The sequence below is a fragment of the Natrix helvetica genome, assembly GCF_964273705.1.
Source record: "Natrix helvetica genome assembly, chromosome: 4".
In the NCBI taxonomy this organism is placed as follows: domain Eukaryota; kingdom Metazoa; phylum Chordata; class Lepidosauria; order Squamata; family Natricidae; genus Natrix; species Natrix helvetica.
In genome coordinates, this window is record NC_138550.1 from 93,882,069 (window position 1) to 93,902,486 (window position 20,418).

The following is a 20,418-nucleotide window of genomic DNA, read 5'->3' on the forward strand; positions in this document are numbered from 1 at the left end:
CATATGCTTTTTGCCTTTGTCTTCCTCCAGTTACAAATGCTGTTTCTGAGGTTGCATTGAATAGCAAGGAATTATAACTGCCACAATTTCACTTTAGTGGATTATTCCCACATACATTTTCTTACTAGATGATAATGATAATGGTACACTATTGATTGTAGAGAGTTTTATGTGCATAGACTGTAGTTTACACAGAGTGAACAGTTATAACCATGGCATTTCACCGCATTTAAACTATAGCAATCCATTTAGCTAACATTGAAGATACGCTCTAGAATATTCAAATAATTTTGCTAAAGTGAAATTGGGGGAAGAGAATGTTTCAAGGCATGTTTGAACAAACAGCTCTAATACTTCAAAGGGAGTGGCAAGGCATTAGTTAGCATGAAAACTGAAGAGAGAGAAAACTTATTACAGGACTGCCATTTATATATAGCATTAGAATATTCTCACTTAAAGACATCCATGAGTTTTCTTTTTGTAAAAATCTGCACCATCTTTTCAGTGGATGTATGTTCTGTAACACCTTTCTGAGGGGATATCATAGGACACTGATATGCCACATATAGCTCTGATGACTTTTTCATTATCCTTGAAAAGAGCACCAGAGGTAAGGAATTACAATTTTGATCTAGGAAAGGGGGAGGAACCTTTTATCATATGCCCTCTGTTAAATAACAATCTACTTGATCCAATGCTGCAGTGTGCCTTGGGCAGGAAAAACCTGTTATAGTTGTTAATGGGAATTAGATCTCAAACACACTGATTACATTTGGATATAATCTATGAGTTAGAATTTCAGCAATGACCCCAGAATTCCTCCTATACAGAATACAGAATAACAGAGTTGGAAGGGACCTTGAAGGTCTTCTAGTCCAACCCCCTGCTTAGGCAGGAAACCCTTCAGACAAATGGTTATCCAATCTCTTCTTAAAAACTTCCAGTGTTGGAGCATTCACGACTTCTGAAGGCAAGTTGTTCCACTGATTATTTGTTCTAACAGTCAGGAAATTTCTCCTTTGTTCTCCAGGTGTAGATTTTATTTTCCAGCATAGCTGTTAGCAAGAAGAAACTAAACATTCACTTCCATTTCTATTTTGAACTGGCTGCAGTTTACTGTGTCTTCTGATCACTAAATTTGGATTAAATTTAACTATCAAGGCTAATCTTAACTAATTGTGCTTAATGAAAAACAAAGCTCAAGAACTATGTTTTGAAATTAAGATTTATTACAGTCTGTCTGAGTTTGGATGACCCAGCCACCTGTGGTTAATTGTAAAGTAAAAAAATCAAATGTCTGTGCTTAGGCCAGAAAAGGTGGATGATTTTTGAGGAGGCTATTCTTGGTCTTCTGATGCTAATTTGTATTTCTCTGTTATAGTCTAACAAGTCAATGAAGAATCCACTTTGGACAGAATGTTTGGACAGAAACATTGCTGACTTCACTTGCATCAAAATCCAGGGTTTGTTCAACCACAATAGCATTTAGCAGGCAGCAGTTTTTTTAAAAAAAGGCTTTTTAATGACCACAAAATGCTGAGCTAGACTGAAAATGGAAAAATCAGATTTGTTTCTCCATGTTCTAATGTTCCTCCCTCCTCCAACTTTCCTTAGACAGGCTATTGTCCTTTTTAAGAAAGCTGCAACATGTTAGGTTCAATTCACCCCAAACACATTTAGAATAGAATCCATAATCATGTAGTCTGATATTGCTCTTGCTCTACTTCTTTACCAAAACCTCTTGGCAGTGAGAAAGAAACCTTTGTAAAATGGCTTCATCCTGCTGGAGCATGTTACATCTATTGGAAACTTTTAGTTTGCCTGCTCAGTCTGAATCCCATCATGTGTAAAATGCCAAAAGGGATGATTAATAGCAAGAGAGAGAGAGAGAGAGAGAGAGAGAGAGGGGATAAGTACAAGCACAAAATAGGGAGTGGCATCAGAGTTCAGGTGAACTAATACAGTTGAGTCTTTGTGCTTCATACTGTCACTAGTAACACCAGTCTTTCGGTTGTGCTTTTTACTTCTTTTCTTCTCAGTTCAGGAAATAGTGTTACTACATAAGAAGGTAAGTGAGGAATATCTTTTACACCCTTTATAGATATCTAAGCAATTGTTCAGGATTCTTCATAAGGGGCCCAGTGGAGCTGAAGATAAAAAAGAGGGGGGACACTGCAGGAGAAATTGAAGGATTTCCCCATTTTGCATAACTTCATGTGGACAATAGATTTTAAAGTGAACAGTTGCTGGAACATTTCTATAATTCTCTTGCTTGTACATTAGATTATTGATGTAACCTGTATACTGTACAATGATTCACTTTTTAGCAAGTTGTTTTGAAAAACCACACCTTACAATGTGGAACAAGAATAATAAGCTTATCTTGATTGATTGGGTGGTCAAGAAACGTAGCCTGTTGTATGATAGGCAAGACTTTTCTTGTGCAATTGTCCTTTTCATTTATAGAATCTAAGGGCAGGGAGTTTAAAAATAGTCTCTTCTGTTTGTGATCCTCCTGTGCTTCCACACTTCTTTCTCTCTCCCCCCCTCTCTTTCTCTCTCTCTCCCCCCCTTTCTCCTCCACCTCTTTCTCCATTTTTTTCAAGGTCAGACAAATCTCTTAAGGTAGAATAGCTACCTAGTGTCTGCTCCCTGGTTGTATTAGGAGCTGTCCATTGGAATCACCCTAAGTCTATGAGATTGCTAGTAGAAACTTGATTAAAGGTGAGATTTTTCATAGGGGCGTGGGCCTTTTGACTCAGCTTCTTTTATGTTGTACATCAAATAACAAATGCTATTCAGACTTAAGAAGACGTTAAAGCCGATTTTTATTTCAGCAGGCAAAGGTTATTGTCTAGTCTTGCGTTTTTATATACAGAAGATTACAAATATGTGATGATTGTTTCTGGCTCTTTAGACTGTATCAGGCATGAGAGTGGGAATGGATGAGTCTAAAGTTTGCTTCAGGAAGGCTTTGCATTTTCCTTCCTTCTCTTTCTGCATGAAAAGAAACTCAGTCGGAGTCTGAGGAGGAAAGTACAGACTCATTAACTTTTTCTACCCCATATTATTATTATTATTATTTTAATCCTGAGGAAGAATACCAACTTTTATGATTTTATCCAAACATAGAATTTTAAAATAAAAGTGAAGCCTCTCCCTTTGTTTAGTTCAAAGCAGATAGTAAAACCACATACCTTTTTTTTCTTTTTTGATGGATTGGCTTCTCTTCATGCCATTCCTAAAAGCGTGAACACAGTTTTGGACTGGGAGACTCAGATTCAAGTCCACTCTTAGACACCAACCTGATTTAAACTAGTTCACCAAACTAGTTTGTTGTTATGGAAATAAAATTAAAAGAGATTCTTATGGAAGCTCCTCTGAATTCTTGGAGGAATGATGAAGGTAAGCTCTGCAAGGTAGTTGAGGCTAAAAAAAAACCTGTCCTTCAAGGCTGTTAAGTATGCATTCTACATCAGAATATAACTTGAACAAACTTAATTATTAACGTGCCCAAAACATTTTACTGACTCAGGTAAGGAACCAAATGGGAACCTGTCTTCTTAAACCAAATTTGCTTTGATAAAATTGGTGTCATAGGACAGTGTTCTTCACTACATCTGTTGAAAGCAGTATCAGCCTTTTGAGGTAGGCCAGGTCAGGAAAGAGACTCCGCAAGGAGTATTGGAACTCTACTTTATTGGTACAGGGTATAAGAATTTTGAAAGCCTGGTACAATTTTTCTCATCCCACTATCATGCTTAGTGAGTCAATCTTGAGTTTCTTTCTCATTCCCTCCTCTCTTTCAAGGTAAGCTGTTTATATAACTGCTTTAAATTCACACTTCCACAAGCAGGCAGAGCATTCCTTATAGCTGTTTCCCTTCTAGACCCCTTTTGTCATCTTCCAACATTTGCTATCTGAAGTGACAGCTCCTTTCTCTCCTTGACAGTACAATCATCCCTCATTTCTAAATCTTTCCCCTAAAAACAATTTAGTTAAGATGTGCATGAGGCCAAGGCACTAGGAGAATTATTACACATTTTTCAACATTTTAGCATCCAAAAAGTAGCCAGTAAGCCAGAGCCAATGCCAGTCTATATATCTCTTGCAATTTTTAGCTGATGAAGATGAACTTATCTTTATTAATTTATTTTTAAGACTCTGGAAAACATCCAACTCAGTTGTGTCTCATGCTGCTAATGGGATCGTTGATAAGGCATGACATAGTTTGAAGAAACATGATACAACAATGGTGCTACCTTGCTCAAATCAAGAAAATGTGGATTGAGTCCAAATTTCATGGGAGATCCCTGTGAATTCCAGGGCTGCAATTCCTTCTGCTTTATCGTGGGGAAAAAAAGGCAGACTATAAGTATACTAAATGATTGTAATATAAAGTTTAGTACCCCCATTATCCTCATGATGTGTAGAAACTATTCCAGCACCTTTTTTACTTATGTTGATGGAATAATATGAAAAGCTGTAGCTTTCTCTAGAGAGCCTTATGCTCTGGCTATTTATCAATTCTATGCAAAATCCGAGTATATATAGATGCATGGAAAACAAAGGTATACCTTCCATATGGGTGAGTACATTTTGTATTACCCTGGAAGATTGCGATAAAGCAATATGTCTGTAGATTGCACACAGCAAAAGTAAAATGAATACATAATTGATAATGTTTTACTGCATAGCTTGTGAACTAGCACAATTATTGATCATACAAGGTTGCCCATCCAGTGTTTAATAGATCCTGTCACTGTGTTGGTACTTTTCTGGGATTGCAAAGACAGACAGCTTGTCAAAATTCTTGGCAAACCACAATCCATAGTTAGTGAGCTGTCTGTTCACATTGGTGAATCATTAAATTACAGAGATTTCTTCCCCTCCCATAAGATGGGAGCATAAAGTATTTATCTCCTCTATTTGATGTTGTGAGAATTTTTTGGGGGTGGTGGTGGTGCCATGTAGAGGACTGGCATAACTTTCTGACTCCAAATAACTTGGGATATAGCTCTTGGCTCCTGCTAGAGTAAATTAAATTTGTAAAATACTTTAAGAAGAGCCAAGAATGATTTTTGGGTGGAAAAATGGCTATATGTCAGTCATATTCCTCAGTTTAGAATTCTTTAATTTCATGTGTGGTTGTTGTACAAGACTTCAGATATTAGAACTGGAGGTTTTGTTTGAACCAACCAAGAAAACAAAAATGTAAAAGATCTCTCAACCCTCAAATCACTGGGGCATAAAAATGAATGTAACTGAAATTTAAAAGAAACTTCTGAAGAAGAGCAAGATTAATAAGCAGAAAGGTTCATCCCAGGCATTTTAGTAAAATGTGGGTGTGTTTCAAACTAGCTGTACTTCAAAGATGCTACTATACCTTGAGCAATTGGTTAGAAGTGCTGACTTAAGCATAATTCTCCATACAAATTCCTTAACTAGTATGTCAGTTATGACTGGCTCCACCTCACTGAGGTTTTCCAGTGACTAATAGCTTCATATTCTTCTTTTTGAATAATTCTTCATTGGGAAATTGATACTAAATATGGCCTCTAGATCTATTGCTGAGTCTCCTTACACTGCTGCTTGTTTCTAAGAGTCTCTCTCTCTCTCTCTCTCTCTCTCTCTCTCTCTCTCTCTCTCTCTCTCTCTCTCTCTCTCTCTCTCTCTCTCTCTCTCTCTCTCTCTCTCTCTCTCTCTCTCTCTCTCTCTCTCATGCTATCTTAATCGCATGAGAAGGAATAATACTTGTGAGATTGCACAGAACAAGAATGTGTTAGCATATTTTCTTCAGTTGTTACTGAGTTCAGTTGCCATTTGACATGCCTCATCTTTGCATGTTCAGAAAATTGCTAAGATATCCTTTCTGGAGAACTTTTTTCAAGGTGTAAATTGTGTACTGTGAACTACATAGGTATAGACTGTGCAAAGGTGCAAAAACCTGTGCAATAATTCCTGTATTTTGCCTGAGACAAAACATGCACTATTTGAAGACTTATTACAAGTAAGAAATGTTCTAGTCCAGTGTCATCATAAGTGTTCATTTGACCTACGATTTATACTTGGGAACATTATACTTGAGAAGGTTTTCAGATAATTTTGTTTTAACTCAGTCAAGACAATGGTTGTTACATCCAAAGCAAAATAAAATAGAATAAAATAAATAGGACATTAGTTAATTGGTTGTTTATACACACAACGTAAGCACCCTGTGTCTTTTAAAAGAATAAAACATGAATTAAGAAAGAATTCCGAGAAGGCACTTAATAGAGATGACCCTGATTCTTCTTCATCTTATAGTAGCATGTACTGAGCAAAAGGGTGTAGTAGTGTATAAATAGAGCATTAAGCATTCTTGGAATCTCCTCCTGATAGGATGTACTAAGCTAGGTGCTAGGCCAGCGATGGCGAACCTTTTTTGGCTCACGTGCCATAAGTGGGGGGAGCGCAGGGGCATCGTGTGCGGGCATGCCACACCCATAATGCAATGCATGACCCCCCCCAGTGCACATGCACGCACTACAGGCATTACCCCCCCCCCATTTTTTGCATGCTTTTTTTGTCCTCCCCAGGTTCCAGAGGCTTTATAGGAGCCTAGGGAGGGCGAAAACAGCCTCCCCCGCCCCCCAGAAGCCCTCCGGAGGCTTGAGGGACCTTCAGGACCCTTCCCTGAAACCTCCGGAGCAGTCAAAACGACCGTCTGAGCAAACCGGAAGTCCATTCCCGAACTTCCGGCTTGCCCGTAGGGACAGTATTTTGCGCTCCGGAGGCTTCAGGGAAGCTCATGAAGCCTCCGGAGGGCCTTCGGAGGGGGGCAGGGGGGCTCTTTTCACCCTCCCCAGGATTCTATAAAGGCTCTGGAACCTGGGGAGGGTGAAAAATGGCTTTAAAAAAGGGTGAACTCAGCTGGCCAGCGCGCACATTCGCACTGGCCAGCTGACAGGGCAGTGCCTCGCGTGTCCTGACAAATGGCTCCACGTGCCACCTGTGGCACGCGTGCCATAGGTTTGCCATCACTGTGCTAGGCTTTGCCTATTCTTCTGACATTTCCCCCCTCTAAGTAAGTCTCCTTTCTGCTAATTTTTTTTAAAAATCAAACTTGTTCAATAATCACTTCCCTGGTCAAATTCCTGCTCTCAAGAATGCTCATACAATCCACAGAACACTTCAACTCCCAACAACAATTCCTTTCACGTTTTACGAATTCAATAGTTGTAGATTCTCTGAAAAAAGTATATTTGTGTTTGTGTGTACATGTGTATTTATAGCTGCAAACTAAGAACATGTATATGTATCAGTTGAATGTCTGGTGTTGTATTATGATTGTTATTGTGAGGTTTTTACCACTAATTAGTGGATCTAATATGAAAAGGCAAAATATTCCCAAACATTTAAACTTCTTAGGAAGAAACTTTTAACTTTTGCGTAGGTAAGGGAAACTAATGAACATATATCTCATAGCCCTAGTCTGAAACTTTGATAGATCTGCTTCAGCTTTCAGAAGTGTAAGAAGAGAAATTTTGCCAGTTGTGTAGATTCTTCTGCTGTAAAGTTGTGATGAGATACCGTAATTCAAGAGGCTGGCTCAAAGCTTTTTGACCCAAGACAACTTGAGAGCAGATTGTGCCCACCTTTCTGTACATACCACATGTAGATAGTATCAAATGTCAGGTTAAACATCTGCTAACTTGTACGGCAAGGTTGCAATGCCATTCAATGTTTATTTGGCATGTGGGATGAGAGAAAACAGCAATTATTTATACACAAGATTGTTTGGCTGATCAATTGTTTTGTCCTTTTGATTTCAGAACCGTAACTATGGATGCTATACAAGCTGCAAATACAGCTTTTTCAGTTGATCTATTCAAAAAACTGTGTGAACTGGACAAAAGTGCTAATTTTATTTTTACTCCACTTTGCATATCGACTTCTCTTGCTCTAGCATTTAAAGCAGCTAATGGTGATACAGCAACCCAGATAAAACAGGTAGAATGTTTACTTTTAACATAATTCTTGCTTATTGTATATGAAAAGTTTATTTTTCCTTTGCTACATAGATGAAGATTGACCCTTCTATAAATTCAAATACTGTTATATTCTTCCATTAAATAATAAGGGTAGAAAAATCTTGGCTTGGCTTAGCAGCAAAGGTCCTTAAATCTAAGGCAGGAAATAAACAGTAAACCTTAAGACGAAACAAAGACAGACAACATTGCCATATATTTGGCAATAAAAAAGAGAGAACCTGAAATATGCCTTAAATATTTCCAATTGTTTATAACTATTTCTTGTTCTTTCCTCCTCTTAGTGTTGCTGCTTGGGAGAGCTGCATTTGCACAATGACATAACAATGTGTGGGTTGACATTTTGTGGTTTTCTCTGGATGCCACTGTTAGTTTATTTTATCTAAGGCTAAATCTAGACCTAATTTATAACAGTAATATCTTGATATCACAGAGTTGATAAGAAAATATTAAAGAAAGCTAAATATTAAAGTAAAAATATATGTTTAGAAGTATTTGCACTTTTTAAAAGAGTGGAATATGGAAATAAAATTATGAATCTCTTATATGCATTTTTTGGTTTAAGAGAATGTAGTTCCTCACACTTTCACTTAGGACCCTAGCATTAAATGTTGTTGGATTAATCTGTTACAGAATAACATAACAGAGTTGGAAAGGACCTTGGAGGTATTCTAGTCCAACTCAAGCAGGAAACCTTATACCAGGGTTGAAATTCAGCAGGCTCTGACAGATTCTGGGGAAACGGTAGCGGAAATTTTGAGTAGTTTGGAGAACCGGCAAATACAACCTCTGGCTGGTCCCAGAGTGGGGTGGGAATGGAGATATTGCAATATCCTCCCCCCAGGAGTGCGGAGGGAATGGGGATTTTGCAGTATCCTTCCTCTGGAGTGGGGTGGGAATGGAGATTTTGCAGTATCCTTCCCCTGCGATGTCATCAAGCCACGCCCACAGAACCAGTAGTAAAAAAAATTGAATTTCACCGTCTTATACCATTTCAGACAAATGGTTGTCCAATCTCTTCTTAAAAACTTTCAGTATTGGAGCACCTACAACTTCTGGAGGCAAGTCATTCCACTGATTGGGATCAAACAATTAACAATGAATTGTATAATTATTAATTAAAGCCATCCAAATTGCAAACCTGATTCCCAAAGGTGAAACCTATAGTACTTAACAGGCATTAGCTATTGCATTGCTAATCTCTGCATATGGCAGCGAAGATGAAGTAAATCTATTGAGGCAAACTGAACTGCCTATACATGTATGGAGCTGAATTAATTCAAAGTAATTAAAAATCTGCTATATTGTTGGCCGCCTCATATTTAATATACCTCATATTAAAAGAGGTGAAGCCCATATAGGAAAGAAAAGGTTATTAGAGGCTATTTCTGAGTAATAGTTGCTGGTGAAGGCTTCACTCTTCATGTCCTACTTACATGCTTCTCAGTGGCTTCTCCTCGGCCACAGGAAAAAAATAAGCTGGACAAAATATTAGAAAAATAATTCTTATGTTTCATTTGATTACGTTGAAAATAATACAGAAGAAATCTTTATGAAAATCAATACATATACCGTATTTGTTTATTAACAGGGACTCCATCTAGAAGATGTCAAAGATGTTCCATTTGGATTCCAGACAATTACCTCTGATGCTTCCAAACTTAGCTCATTTTATTCATTAAAAATGATTAAGCGGCTTTATGTAGAAAAATCCCTTAACCCTACTACGGTAAGTTGGGAAGAAATAATAATAATTTCTATCTGGCCCAGCAGGTTGATCGTTATTATCTAAATTCCATAATTTACATTATGCTCATGGTTGCTTTACTGAATTTAATTTTTTAAAAAATGCAAACAGTTCATCACTGCTGTAAGTTGTGATGATTGTAAGGAGACTCATCATGTGACAGATCTGATTTTATGACTCCCCCCCCCAGTGGTTAAGTGAATCACCGTGGTAATTAAATGAATCTGCAGTTGTTAAATGAACACAATGGTCATTAAGCGAACACATTTTTCACTGTAAGACGTTTTTAGTGAAAACTAGAAGTAAGCAACCTTCCCAAGGGACTGATAATAGCCCGAGAGTTCCAACCATGGAAATTATTCTTGCTGACAGCAAAAATGATGCGTGAAATTAGAATCCCCACAGCAGGGATATCCAACTTTGGCAACTTGAAGACTTGTGGACTTCAATTTCCAGAATTTCCCAGCCAGAATTCTGGGAGTTGAAGTCTACAAGTCTTAAAAGTTGCTATAAGGATGGATACTCGTACTTTGCAGGCTCTTAATTATAGTGTTTGTTTTTAATGAGAATCATTAAGATTCCGTTGTCATACAATGGGTTGTATCCAGTAGTGCTCTTCGGTTGACAGAAGATGTTATTAGAAGCTTTAGGCAGTAGAATAAAAACAGAGGTTTGGATTGTTGTTGTTATTGTTGTTGTTTTTGGCAGTTTGATCTTCTATTAAATTCCCTACCACACCCAAAGGGCTCTGAGAATCTGAAAAATTGATTTTCTCTCTTTTCTGCTGCCAGAGGTCTGCAAAGAAACTTCCCTTGAGGAACATGAGTTGGAAACAGACCTGTACTTTTCAATTCCTTCTTTATTTAATGTTAACTTATGCATTTTGCCTTTTATCTTTATTTTTATATACTAACTGAAGAATGTTTAAAGCGTTTGAAGTATATTTGCGTCACGTATTTGAAGCATATGCCTTAATAAATATTTATTTGATTTTAATGCATGGGTGTTACTGAATTTTGAAGCTGTTCATCTTATGTCCAGGCATTATTCATGCAATGCCACTTTTATTCTGCCGAGATCATACAGGTATTCCTTGACTTATGACCACAATTGAGATCAGTGTCAGGGTTCCAAGTAGCACCCCTAACGAAAGAAGACTCAGAGGCTAGCAATTCCGCAAAGTTTCATTTTATTAGAGATGTCATATTAGCACATCTGGGAAAACCCAAATATGAAAGTTTGGGTGGTTTTCCCCACCCAAAAGAAAGTCAAAGATCCATCCCCTACACCCACAAGTCCATCACATGGTCCAATCAATTCATTGTCCCAACTGGAGACAATCCCCAGTTACCCAGGTGCAGGCTGAGAAAGTCCTTGACTCCCAGCGAAAAGAATGTTGTTATGGCTAATTCTCCACTGACTCCTTGTAACCCCACGTCCCATTTTTCCAGGCATTAAATGTAACAGCCCTGAAGCACCAAAGAAAAAGATGGCTTCCAGGGCTGACAATCAGAATTTCAGTTGCTAAGCAAGGCAATTGTTAAGAGCTGTGGTGGCGCAGTGGTTAGAAGGCAATATTGCAGGTTAATTCTGCTGACTGCGGGCAGTTCGATCCTGACTGGCTCAAAATTGACTCATCCTTCCATCCTTCCGAGGTTGGTAAAATGAGACCCAGATTGTTGGGGGCAATAGGTTGACTCTGTAAGTCACATAGAGAGGGCTGTAAAGCAATGTGAAGTGGTTTATAAGTCTAAGTGCTACTGTGATTGCTAAGTGAGTCTCGCCAGATTTTACTACCATTTTTCCCCACTGCAGTTGTTAAATGAATCATGCAGTTGTTGAGTAAATCTGGCTTTCCCCATTGATTTTGCTAACTGAAAACTAGTTAGAAAGGTAACAAATGATGACCATGTGATCCCGGGATGCTGTGTCTATCATAAACATACATGCCAGTGACCAAGTGATTGGAATTTTGATCCCAGGACTATAGGGATGTTCTGCTGGTCATAAGTGTGAGGATCAGTTATAACTCATTTTTTTCCAGTGCCATTTTAATTTCAAATGGTAACTGAATGAATGGTTCTAAGTTGAGGATTACCTGTGTATTAATGTTTAATGTATAATTTGGAATTAAAATGATTTATACAGCTTTAAAACAGGGAGTTGCCCTGTGTGGTATATGACATTGTTGAACACTGGATTAAAAAAAAACATTCCAGGTTGTTGTTGTTTTTACTTTGCTACCTTAATATTAATTGATCATGGAACAATCCTAGCCCAATGAAGTTCATTATGGTATAACCCAGTGATAGCTCCCATGTCAAAAGCAGGGGGAGCACAAGGGGGTTCTGCGCGGGTGTGCCATATGCATAATGCTGTGCGTGCGACCAGCGACACCCCCTGCTTTTGGTGCGGTCAAATAGCCTCCCCCACCCCTGGATGCCCTCTAGAGCCCTCAAGAGCTTCCTTGAAGGCTCTGGAGGGCAAAAAACAGACCTATGGGAAATCCAGAAGTTCGGGAATGATGACTTCCAGTTTTTCCGTAGGGCCAGTTTTTGACCTCTGGAGCCTTCAGGAGCCTTCAGGGAAGCCTCCTGAAGGCCCCTTAAGGCTCCGGAGGGCGAAAAACAGACCTATGAGGAACCAGGAAATTCGGGAATTGTGACTTCCCTGATGGCCCTACGAGCAAACCGGAAGTGACTGACAGGGCAGCACCTCGCGTGCCCTAACAAATGGCTCCGTGTGCCACCTGCGGCACACGTGCCATAGGTTCGCTATCACAGGTATAACCAATGTCTTCTAGGCAAAGCTACTGAAATCCAATTTCATTTTATTCATTATGAAAGCATTGGATGGAGATTTGTAAAGGGAACCTTTGCTATGAAATACACAAGAGTAAGAGTCATCAATATTTGGGCCTCTTGACATATTTGGCTTTGGTTCATGGAAATACAAAAGCATGAATAATCATATATAACGAATTGTGCGGATTTGGCTTAGAGATTGCCAGCTGGCCCCAAAACTGCCTAGTGGGCCTGATGGTTTCCAGTCCTCCTGTGCTAGTTCAGGGATGTCAAACTCAAGGCCCACAGACTGCTTAGATCTGGTCCATGGGCCCACCTATTAAACAGCGAAGGACCAGCCCATGGTGCCTCTGCCAGTGAAAACGGAGCTCAGGAGGCCCATGCATGGGCTCAATTTTCACTGTCAGAGGGCTGCAGGAGGCTGTCGCAGCCGAAAATGGAACCATGATGTGTGATGTAGAGCTGGCCATGCCCCCCCCCCCCCCGGCCTCCTGAGGCAAAACACAACCCTGAGACAGCCCTCAATGAAATTGAGTTTGACACCCCTGTGCTAGTATGTGTGTGGAATCCAAGCCAAAACCCCCACCCAGTTGTCTTTCAAGTTTAAAATTGCCACATGCATGTGTGTTACAGTTTTCTTGGCGGCAACAGTTTTGCTCTTCACCTGCATGTTACCAGTGGGGAAACTTAAGTCTTAACCCGGAGCCTTTCTCTCTTTCAGGAATTCATCAGTTCTGTCAAAAGGCCCTTCCCATCAGAATTTGAAGTTGTAGAGTTTAAAGACAAGCCCGAAGACACCAGGCTGCAGATCAACAAATCTGTTTCTGACCTTACCGATGGCGAGTGTATTATTTATCAAGAGAACTCTTTTAAGTCATAAATTGGGATATCCTTAAATTGGGAATTATTCCTTCAGATCGAGAGATTATCATAGTTCTGTGATGGTAAAGCTATAGCACATGTGCCAGAGGTGGCATGCAGTGCCCTTTCTGATGGCACATGAGCCGTCATCCCAGTTCACCTCTGCTGTGCATTCTGCGCCGTATTCCTCCCACCGGTCAGCTAGTCTTCAGGTTGCTCCCGCACATGCACGGGGTGTGGGGCGTGTGCGGGGGAAGTCATGCATGCATGCAGGGTTGGGTGGGGTACGTGTGCAGGGTGTATGTGCACATTGCATTTTCAGATGCGCATGCTTTTGGCACTCCGACCAAAAAAGGTTAGCCATCACTGTCATAATATGTTTGCTTATTTATGGCTACTGTGCTAATAATATTACAGTACCACTACACCGATGCTAATAAGTTTGAATATATTTCAGTTTTAAAATGGAAGTCCCTACAGGTAGTCCTACAATATTAATTGATTAATGAACCTACAACAGTTCATTAGTGACTGCTTGAAATTACAACGGCACCAAAAATGACTTATTACCGTTTTTCACACTTATGACCGTTGCACCATCCTAAGGGTCACATGATTTACATTTGGATGCTTGACAACTGGTTCATATTTATGATGGCTGCAGAGTCACGTGATCATCTTTTGTGACCTTCTGACAAGCAAACTCAATGGGGAAGCCAAACTCACTTAACAATCATATCCCTGATTTAACAACTGCATCAATTCCTTTAACAAATGTTGCAAATAAAGTCGTAAAATAGGGCAAAAGTCATTTAACAGATTTCTCACTTAGCAACATAAATTATGGGCTCAATGGTGGTTGTACGTTGAGGACTACCTGTATTCCCTGGGAAGGTTATCAAAGCCATTTATTTATCAAAACCATTTACCAAAACCATTTACAGTAGCTAGAAATTAAGAAAGTCTGATGGATTCTTTATTGGAGAAAAGTTAGGAAGCCATAATGAAAGACTTCTAATGAGTGCCAGGTTTCCAGTCCAAGAACTTCTATGGAATCAATATGAAAAGTTTTTTGGCTTCTCCTTTTTGCTCATTCTATTAATAGGTACTCAGTCTTTCCTTTTGGGGGAGAAAAACACAGCTTCCATTTGCCATTTGGTTGGTAATGGCTAGAAATGACATCAAGTGTTTTCCTCTGGCCAAAGAGAAATTAGCTCTTATGCCTACAACATAGGATTTTAGATTTGCACAGAAAGCAAATGGAGATTTCCACTGTTCAGCTGTTGGCATTATTGGGTCAATTGTATGATAGGGATTCAATTTGCTTCTTATGTAGATTTAAATCTATGCCCAATAATGTCCTAATGAGGTCATTGGCTCTTTTCAATCAGTATTATCTACCTTTAATGACAGATGAGATTGAGACTCTCTGATAGACAGAGATTCTATGATATGTTGACAGGAGAGCAGATTGTACAAAATTGGGTGTGCAGATTGGGATGATTGTTTGTTTAACCAAGGCTAAATAGGTTAATTTTTCATAGACTGGTATTCTTCATTTTACTGGACTAAATTTCCTATCTTTGCTATGCAGGCTAGATGGAGGAAGTGATAGTCCAATACAATTGAGCAACATCAGATGGGCAGGACATCCTTAAAGACCAAATCTTTTTTCTTAAAGCAAGAACAGAGATTCCATAGTAGCATTACTAAAGAACTAAATGCCTTTAGATTCTAGAATCTATGCTCTTCTGGAGAGACAGTATCTTGAATTGCCTTTTCCTAGAAACTTTGACTATTCTTTCTCTGTATCTGTGATTGTACCGCTAATGAAGTATTCTTACCCTTGTATCTGCAGGTAAAATGGAAAACATTTTAATTGAGGAGAGTGTCAATGATGAGACCAAGATAATCCTGTTAAATGCAGCCTATTTTATAACAAACTGGATGAAGAAGTTTCCTGAGGCACAAACCAAGGAATGTCCATTCAGAATAAGCAAGGTATAGGAAGAAGCAACCTCAAACTGTTAACACAAATATTAAATGCTGCAGAAAAGCCTTCAATTTCTCACGGAATTTTAAACTAGCATTTACTTCAATTAACACAATCCTAAATCAGCTCTAATGAGTGATTTTATAGCTAATGCCCCAAACTGTCAATGTGTCATAATGGCTCATTTATGGTCTACCCCCAGTGGTGGGATTCAAATAATTTAGCAACCAGTTCTCTTCCCTAATGATTTCTTCCAACAACCAGTTCACTGAACTCCTCAAAAAGTTAACAACCAGTTGTCCCGAAGTGGTGTAAACTGGCTGAATCCCACTACTGTCTATCCCTAAAAAAAAACCATATGAAATGTTTAGAAGACACCAGAATGTTCCTTTTTTTCAGTTAAAAGTGATGGTCCCCAAGATGATTAAACTAAAATATGATTTTAGAACATTATGGATAGCAAAAACCTTTGGAGCCAATATCAAATGAATTTACATTTCTTATACTTTTTGCCACCATTTTGATTAATGGTTTCTCATCATCTCTCTTTTTGCAATGCAATGCAATGCAATGCAATGCAATGCAATGCAATGCAATGCAATACAATAGTAGAGTTGGAAAGGACCTTGGAGGTCTTCTAATCCAACCCCCTGCCTAGGCAGGAAACCCTGTACTGTTTCAGACAAATGGCTATCCAACATCTTCTTAAAGACTTCCAGTGTTGGGGCATTCACAACTTCTGGAGGCAAGCTGTTCCACTGATTAATTGTTCTAACTGTCAGGAAATTTCTCCTTAGTTCTAAGTTGCTTCTCTCTTTGATTAGTTTCCACCCATTGCATCTTTAACTTCTGTTGTGTATAGCAAATTCATTCCTTAATCCCGGTCAGGATTTCAAATGGGTTAAAATACATGGTGATCCATCCTAGAATTCTTAATATGCACTCTTGCTATGAATCTAAATTTCATATGCCAGTTCTAACAAATGCAACACTGAATTTCACAAGATGCTGAATTTCACAAGATTAATATTCTCACGTGTATGATTACAACTGTAATAATTTAACAATGTAACATTTGAGTTCTATTCTCAATTCATATTTTCAATTTATGAAGGCAAATAGACACATATCAGAAATTTTGACCACAATTGGTATTTAAGTGAACTTTGAATTTCTGTTTTTTTCCTTACTAGACGGAAACCAAACCTATCCAGATGATGAACTTGGAAGCTACATTATGCTTGGGCTACATTAATGATTTAAAAACCAAGATTCTGGAACTCCCGTGTCATAATAAACATATGAGCATGCTTATCTTACTACCTAAAGATCTAGAGGATGATACCACTGGCTTGGAACAGGTAGAAATAAATATTTGGATAAATTTCAAAGTAGGTTTTGGAAAGCTGCATATCAACCACTCTCTCCCTTGAATGTTTCAAAATAGTCTGATTAGAAACAAGTGAAAAATAGACATTTCCTAATGTGTCTTGTAGCTATTTGTTTAATTCGTTGAATGTAGCAGGGCCATATCGTTTGGACCCAATATTAATAAAATGAAGCTGGACTGGACGATTCATTAGCTCAAATCACAAGTAGCAAGTGGTAGCATTCCAGCCGTGATATTACAATTGCATTAATTGTCCTCAGTCAAAACATCATGCCAGAGTAAATTGAAAACAACAACAACAGTTGCATGCATTAATGAACCCAAATTAACTTTGATTTAGTGTTAAATAATCTCTATTTATGATCAGTGGTTGCCAGCTGCTGGACAAATTCCACTGTGAATGACTGATGAGCAATAATACAATATAATACCATACCATGCAGTAGGTAAAGGTAAAAGTTCCCCTTGCACATATGTGCTAGTCATTCCCGACTTTAGGCGGCGGTGCTCATCTCCATTTCAAAGCCGAAGAGCCAGCGCTGTCCGAAGACGTCTCCTTGATCATGTGGCTGGCATGACTAAACACTGAAGGCGCACGGAACGCTGTTACCTTCCCACTAAAGGTGGTCCCTATTTTTATACTTGCATTTTTACATGCTTTCTAACTGCTAGGTTTGCAGAAGCTGGGACAAGTAACGGGAGCTCACTCCGTTACACGGCATTAGGGATTCGAACCACCGAACTACCGACCTTTCTGATCGACAAGCTCAGAATCTTAGCTACCGAGCCACCCTATCCCTTGTATACACCATGCATACAACACTATTATGTTACTGTACCATAGCATAGTACAGCACACCACAATATCCAATCAGAGCTGATACTCTATTCACTTACTATTTTTCTTATTTCTGTAGCTTGAGAAGGAGATCACCCCGGAGAAGCTGGTACAGTGGACCAATCCTAGTGTGATGGCAAACAGTAGAGTTAATGTGTTCCTCCCCAAATTCAAAGTGGAAAGTGAATATGACTTCAAACCCATTTTAGAAAGCCTTGGTATGACTCACATGTTTGATGAGAATGCGTCAGATTTCTCTGAAATGTCAGAGTCGAAAGGCATTGTTCTTTCCAAGATCATTCACAAAGTCTCTCTGGAAGTAACTGAAGAAGGAGCCGAGTCTCGAGATGTTCCTGGATACCGGATCCTACAACACAAAGATGAATTTAATGCAGATCATCCTTTTCTTTTCTTCTTTAAGCACAACAAAAGTCGCAGCATTGTATTTGCTGGTAGATTCTGTTCTCCTTAAACAGAACTGCCTATAAAGAAACCGGTTATCAATATTTTCTGGGTATGAAATATTCAAAGGTAATCTATGCAGTTTCTCTTGTTAATTGAATAACTTCCTGTTGAAATGAATTTATAGAGGAATGGCCATATCAGTTAGTGGTAGCAAAACTAAATATAGGGACACCTAACAGACTAAAATAATTCATTATGGCATATCTTCTAGTGAACCATCAGCTAGATATTATACATCAAAGTTGGGAAGACAGTTTCTTGTTGTTTACATATGAAATAAACATCAAAACAAATTCAGCAAAATGTATCTTTGATAGGTAGCAATAAAAGAGGGGTGTCCAAACTTGGGAACTTTAAGACTTGTGGACTTCAACTCCCAGAATTCCCCAGCCAGTTGAAGTCCACAAGTCTTAAAGTTCCCAAGTTTGGACACCCCTGCAATAAAACAATATGCAAAGTTATGATGCCTCCAGAATACTGCAAGTTTGTTTTATGCTCATTGACAATATTGAATTTCAACTTTATTGAACTGTCTAGTTAGGGAAGAGTTAAATCACTAATTTATCTCTGGAATATCAGAAGTTTTATATCTGTAGTGAGCTTCATTAATCAATTAATATGGTTTTTTTTTCTTAAATATGTTTAACAGTGAAATATTTTCTTTTGTTTTTTTAAATTAATTTAGGGTAGTTATTAACTTAGATTACCTTCATTTGTTCTGAATAAAGCATTGCAAAAACTATCTTTTCTCATTGTTGACGTTTACAATGAAAAACAAAACTGCATCTCCTGCATTATTTGAAATCTGACTTCATATATCAGTCATAATATGCATTAATTAATGCTCTTACTTAATGCTGTTCTTTGTTATATGGGAAGCATACACTATTTTAGACCTGAACAATGGAATGAATTTTAGTTCCAAGTTTGGATTTGTTGATGACCATTTACAATTTTATGTCTCTTCTATATTAAAATTTTGAAATAGATGCTGATGTCAATGTTCCAAGTAATGTACCCATATAAAGGAGAACTGTGAGGCAGGCAAGTTCCTCAAAGAACAGTTTATTGGAAACATCCTATTGGCACAACTAGTGAAAGCCAACTCTAAAATTCCTGCAGCTTTCACCTAATTAAAAAGTAAAAGTTTCCCCTTTTCCCCAAGTCACTTGTCAATCTGTTCAATCCAGTTGCTGTCCGGTTGCTTGGTTACTTCACTCCTCCTCTGGCAGCCACCTGTGAGAATGTCCTTGGTTCCCACAGGAAAACTTTATTGTTTTGGCTATCAAACCCCATCTCACTATTTCTCCCTCCTTCTGTTGGGTGGCAACCCTGAAGCCTCCAAGATGGTCTCAGCCAGGTTCACTTCAGGATTGACAGCTACATCATATATTTCAAGAAGGTATTTGGCAAAAGAAGATAATCTATTCTTTGGGAGAGTGATTAAGAAATGTTAGCTAAATGTTGGAAAATGTCAGATTTTCCAACATTTTCCCCACCCACCACGCAGGCCGTTACAACACGAAACAACAATGGACACACAGCCAGCACCAATCTACCAATCGTGATACAACTACACAACCAATCATTCCACTTACTGAAACAAAGCAAGCACTCCACACCCACCCACCAAGATTTATAGAAAGACGGCAGCTCCGACCACGCTTTAAGCCCAAAACCCAGCCTGAAGATGGCGAGTGAGACCTTGCTGAAACGTTGCCAAGACAATCTCAATCTTACACGGGAAAAGACCCGAATACAACAAGACCAGCCATGTGTGTGTGTGTGTATGTGTGTGTGTTAATTCTCCCTAATTACTATCTTTGGGTTTTATTGACTTCCTTCATTGATCCTTGTTTCTTTCCTCCATCCACCTATACCATTTATCCCATATCTGGTAATATTCTGTTTCTTCTTTTCTCTAGATTTCTTTTGTTAATTTGTCCATTTCGGCACACTCCATAACCTTTCTTATTATTTCATCTTCGCTTGGAATTAATTTATTTTTCCATTTTTGAGCGAAGGCAATCCTCGCCACTGTAATTATGTGTAAAATTAAATACTTTATTTCTTTTTTATATTTTGCAGTCATTATTCCCAGTAGAAAAACTTCTGGTTTCCAATCTATTTTGACTCCTTTTATTGCCTCTAGCCAATTTTTAATTCTTTTCCAATATTTTTTAGCCTCTTCACAAGTCCACCATAAGTGGTAATAAGTTCCTTGTATTGATTCACATTTCCAACATTTTGGGGGGGTATTTACTGTGATTTTTGCTAACCTTACTGGTGC

General features: G+C 38.6%; 1 protein-coding gene across 1 annotated transcript; it reads left to right on the forward strand.

Moving 5' to 3' along the window:
- Nucleotides 1-1,944: 1,944 nt before the first annotated feature.
- SERPINB5 (serpin family B member 5) lies at nucleotides 1,945-18,870 on the forward strand. The gene is made up of 7 exons (XM_081951876.1): nucleotides 1,945-2,068; nucleotides 7,815-7,992; nucleotides 9,622-9,759; nucleotides 13,303-13,420; nucleotides 15,301-15,443; nucleotides 16,629-16,796; nucleotides 17,743-18,870. The coding sequence occupies exons 2-7, from the start codon at nucleotides 7,825-7,827 to the stop codon at nucleotides 18,133-18,135; spliced, it is 1,128 nt and encodes a 375-aa protein (XP_081808002.1). The 5' UTR covers nucleotides 1,945-2,068; nucleotides 7,815-7,824; the 3' UTR covers nucleotides 18,136-18,870.
- Nucleotides 18,871-20,418: the final 1,548 nt, after the last annotated feature.

Excerpts from the sequence above, each read along its gene's own strand:
- SERPINB5 (XM_081951876.1), top strand. The coding sequence starts at position 7,825 with ATGGATGCTATACAAGCTGCAAATACAGCTTTTTCAGTTGATCTATTC. Across the intron at positions 7,993-9,621 it reads CAGCAACCCAGATAAAACAG|GGACTCCATCTAGAAGATGT; the intron begins GTAGAATGTTTA and ends GTTTATTAACAG. Across the intron at positions 9,760-13,302 it reads AATCCCTTAACCCTACTACG|GAATTCATCAGTTCTGTCAA; the intron begins GTAAGTTGGGAA and ends TCTCTCTTTCAG.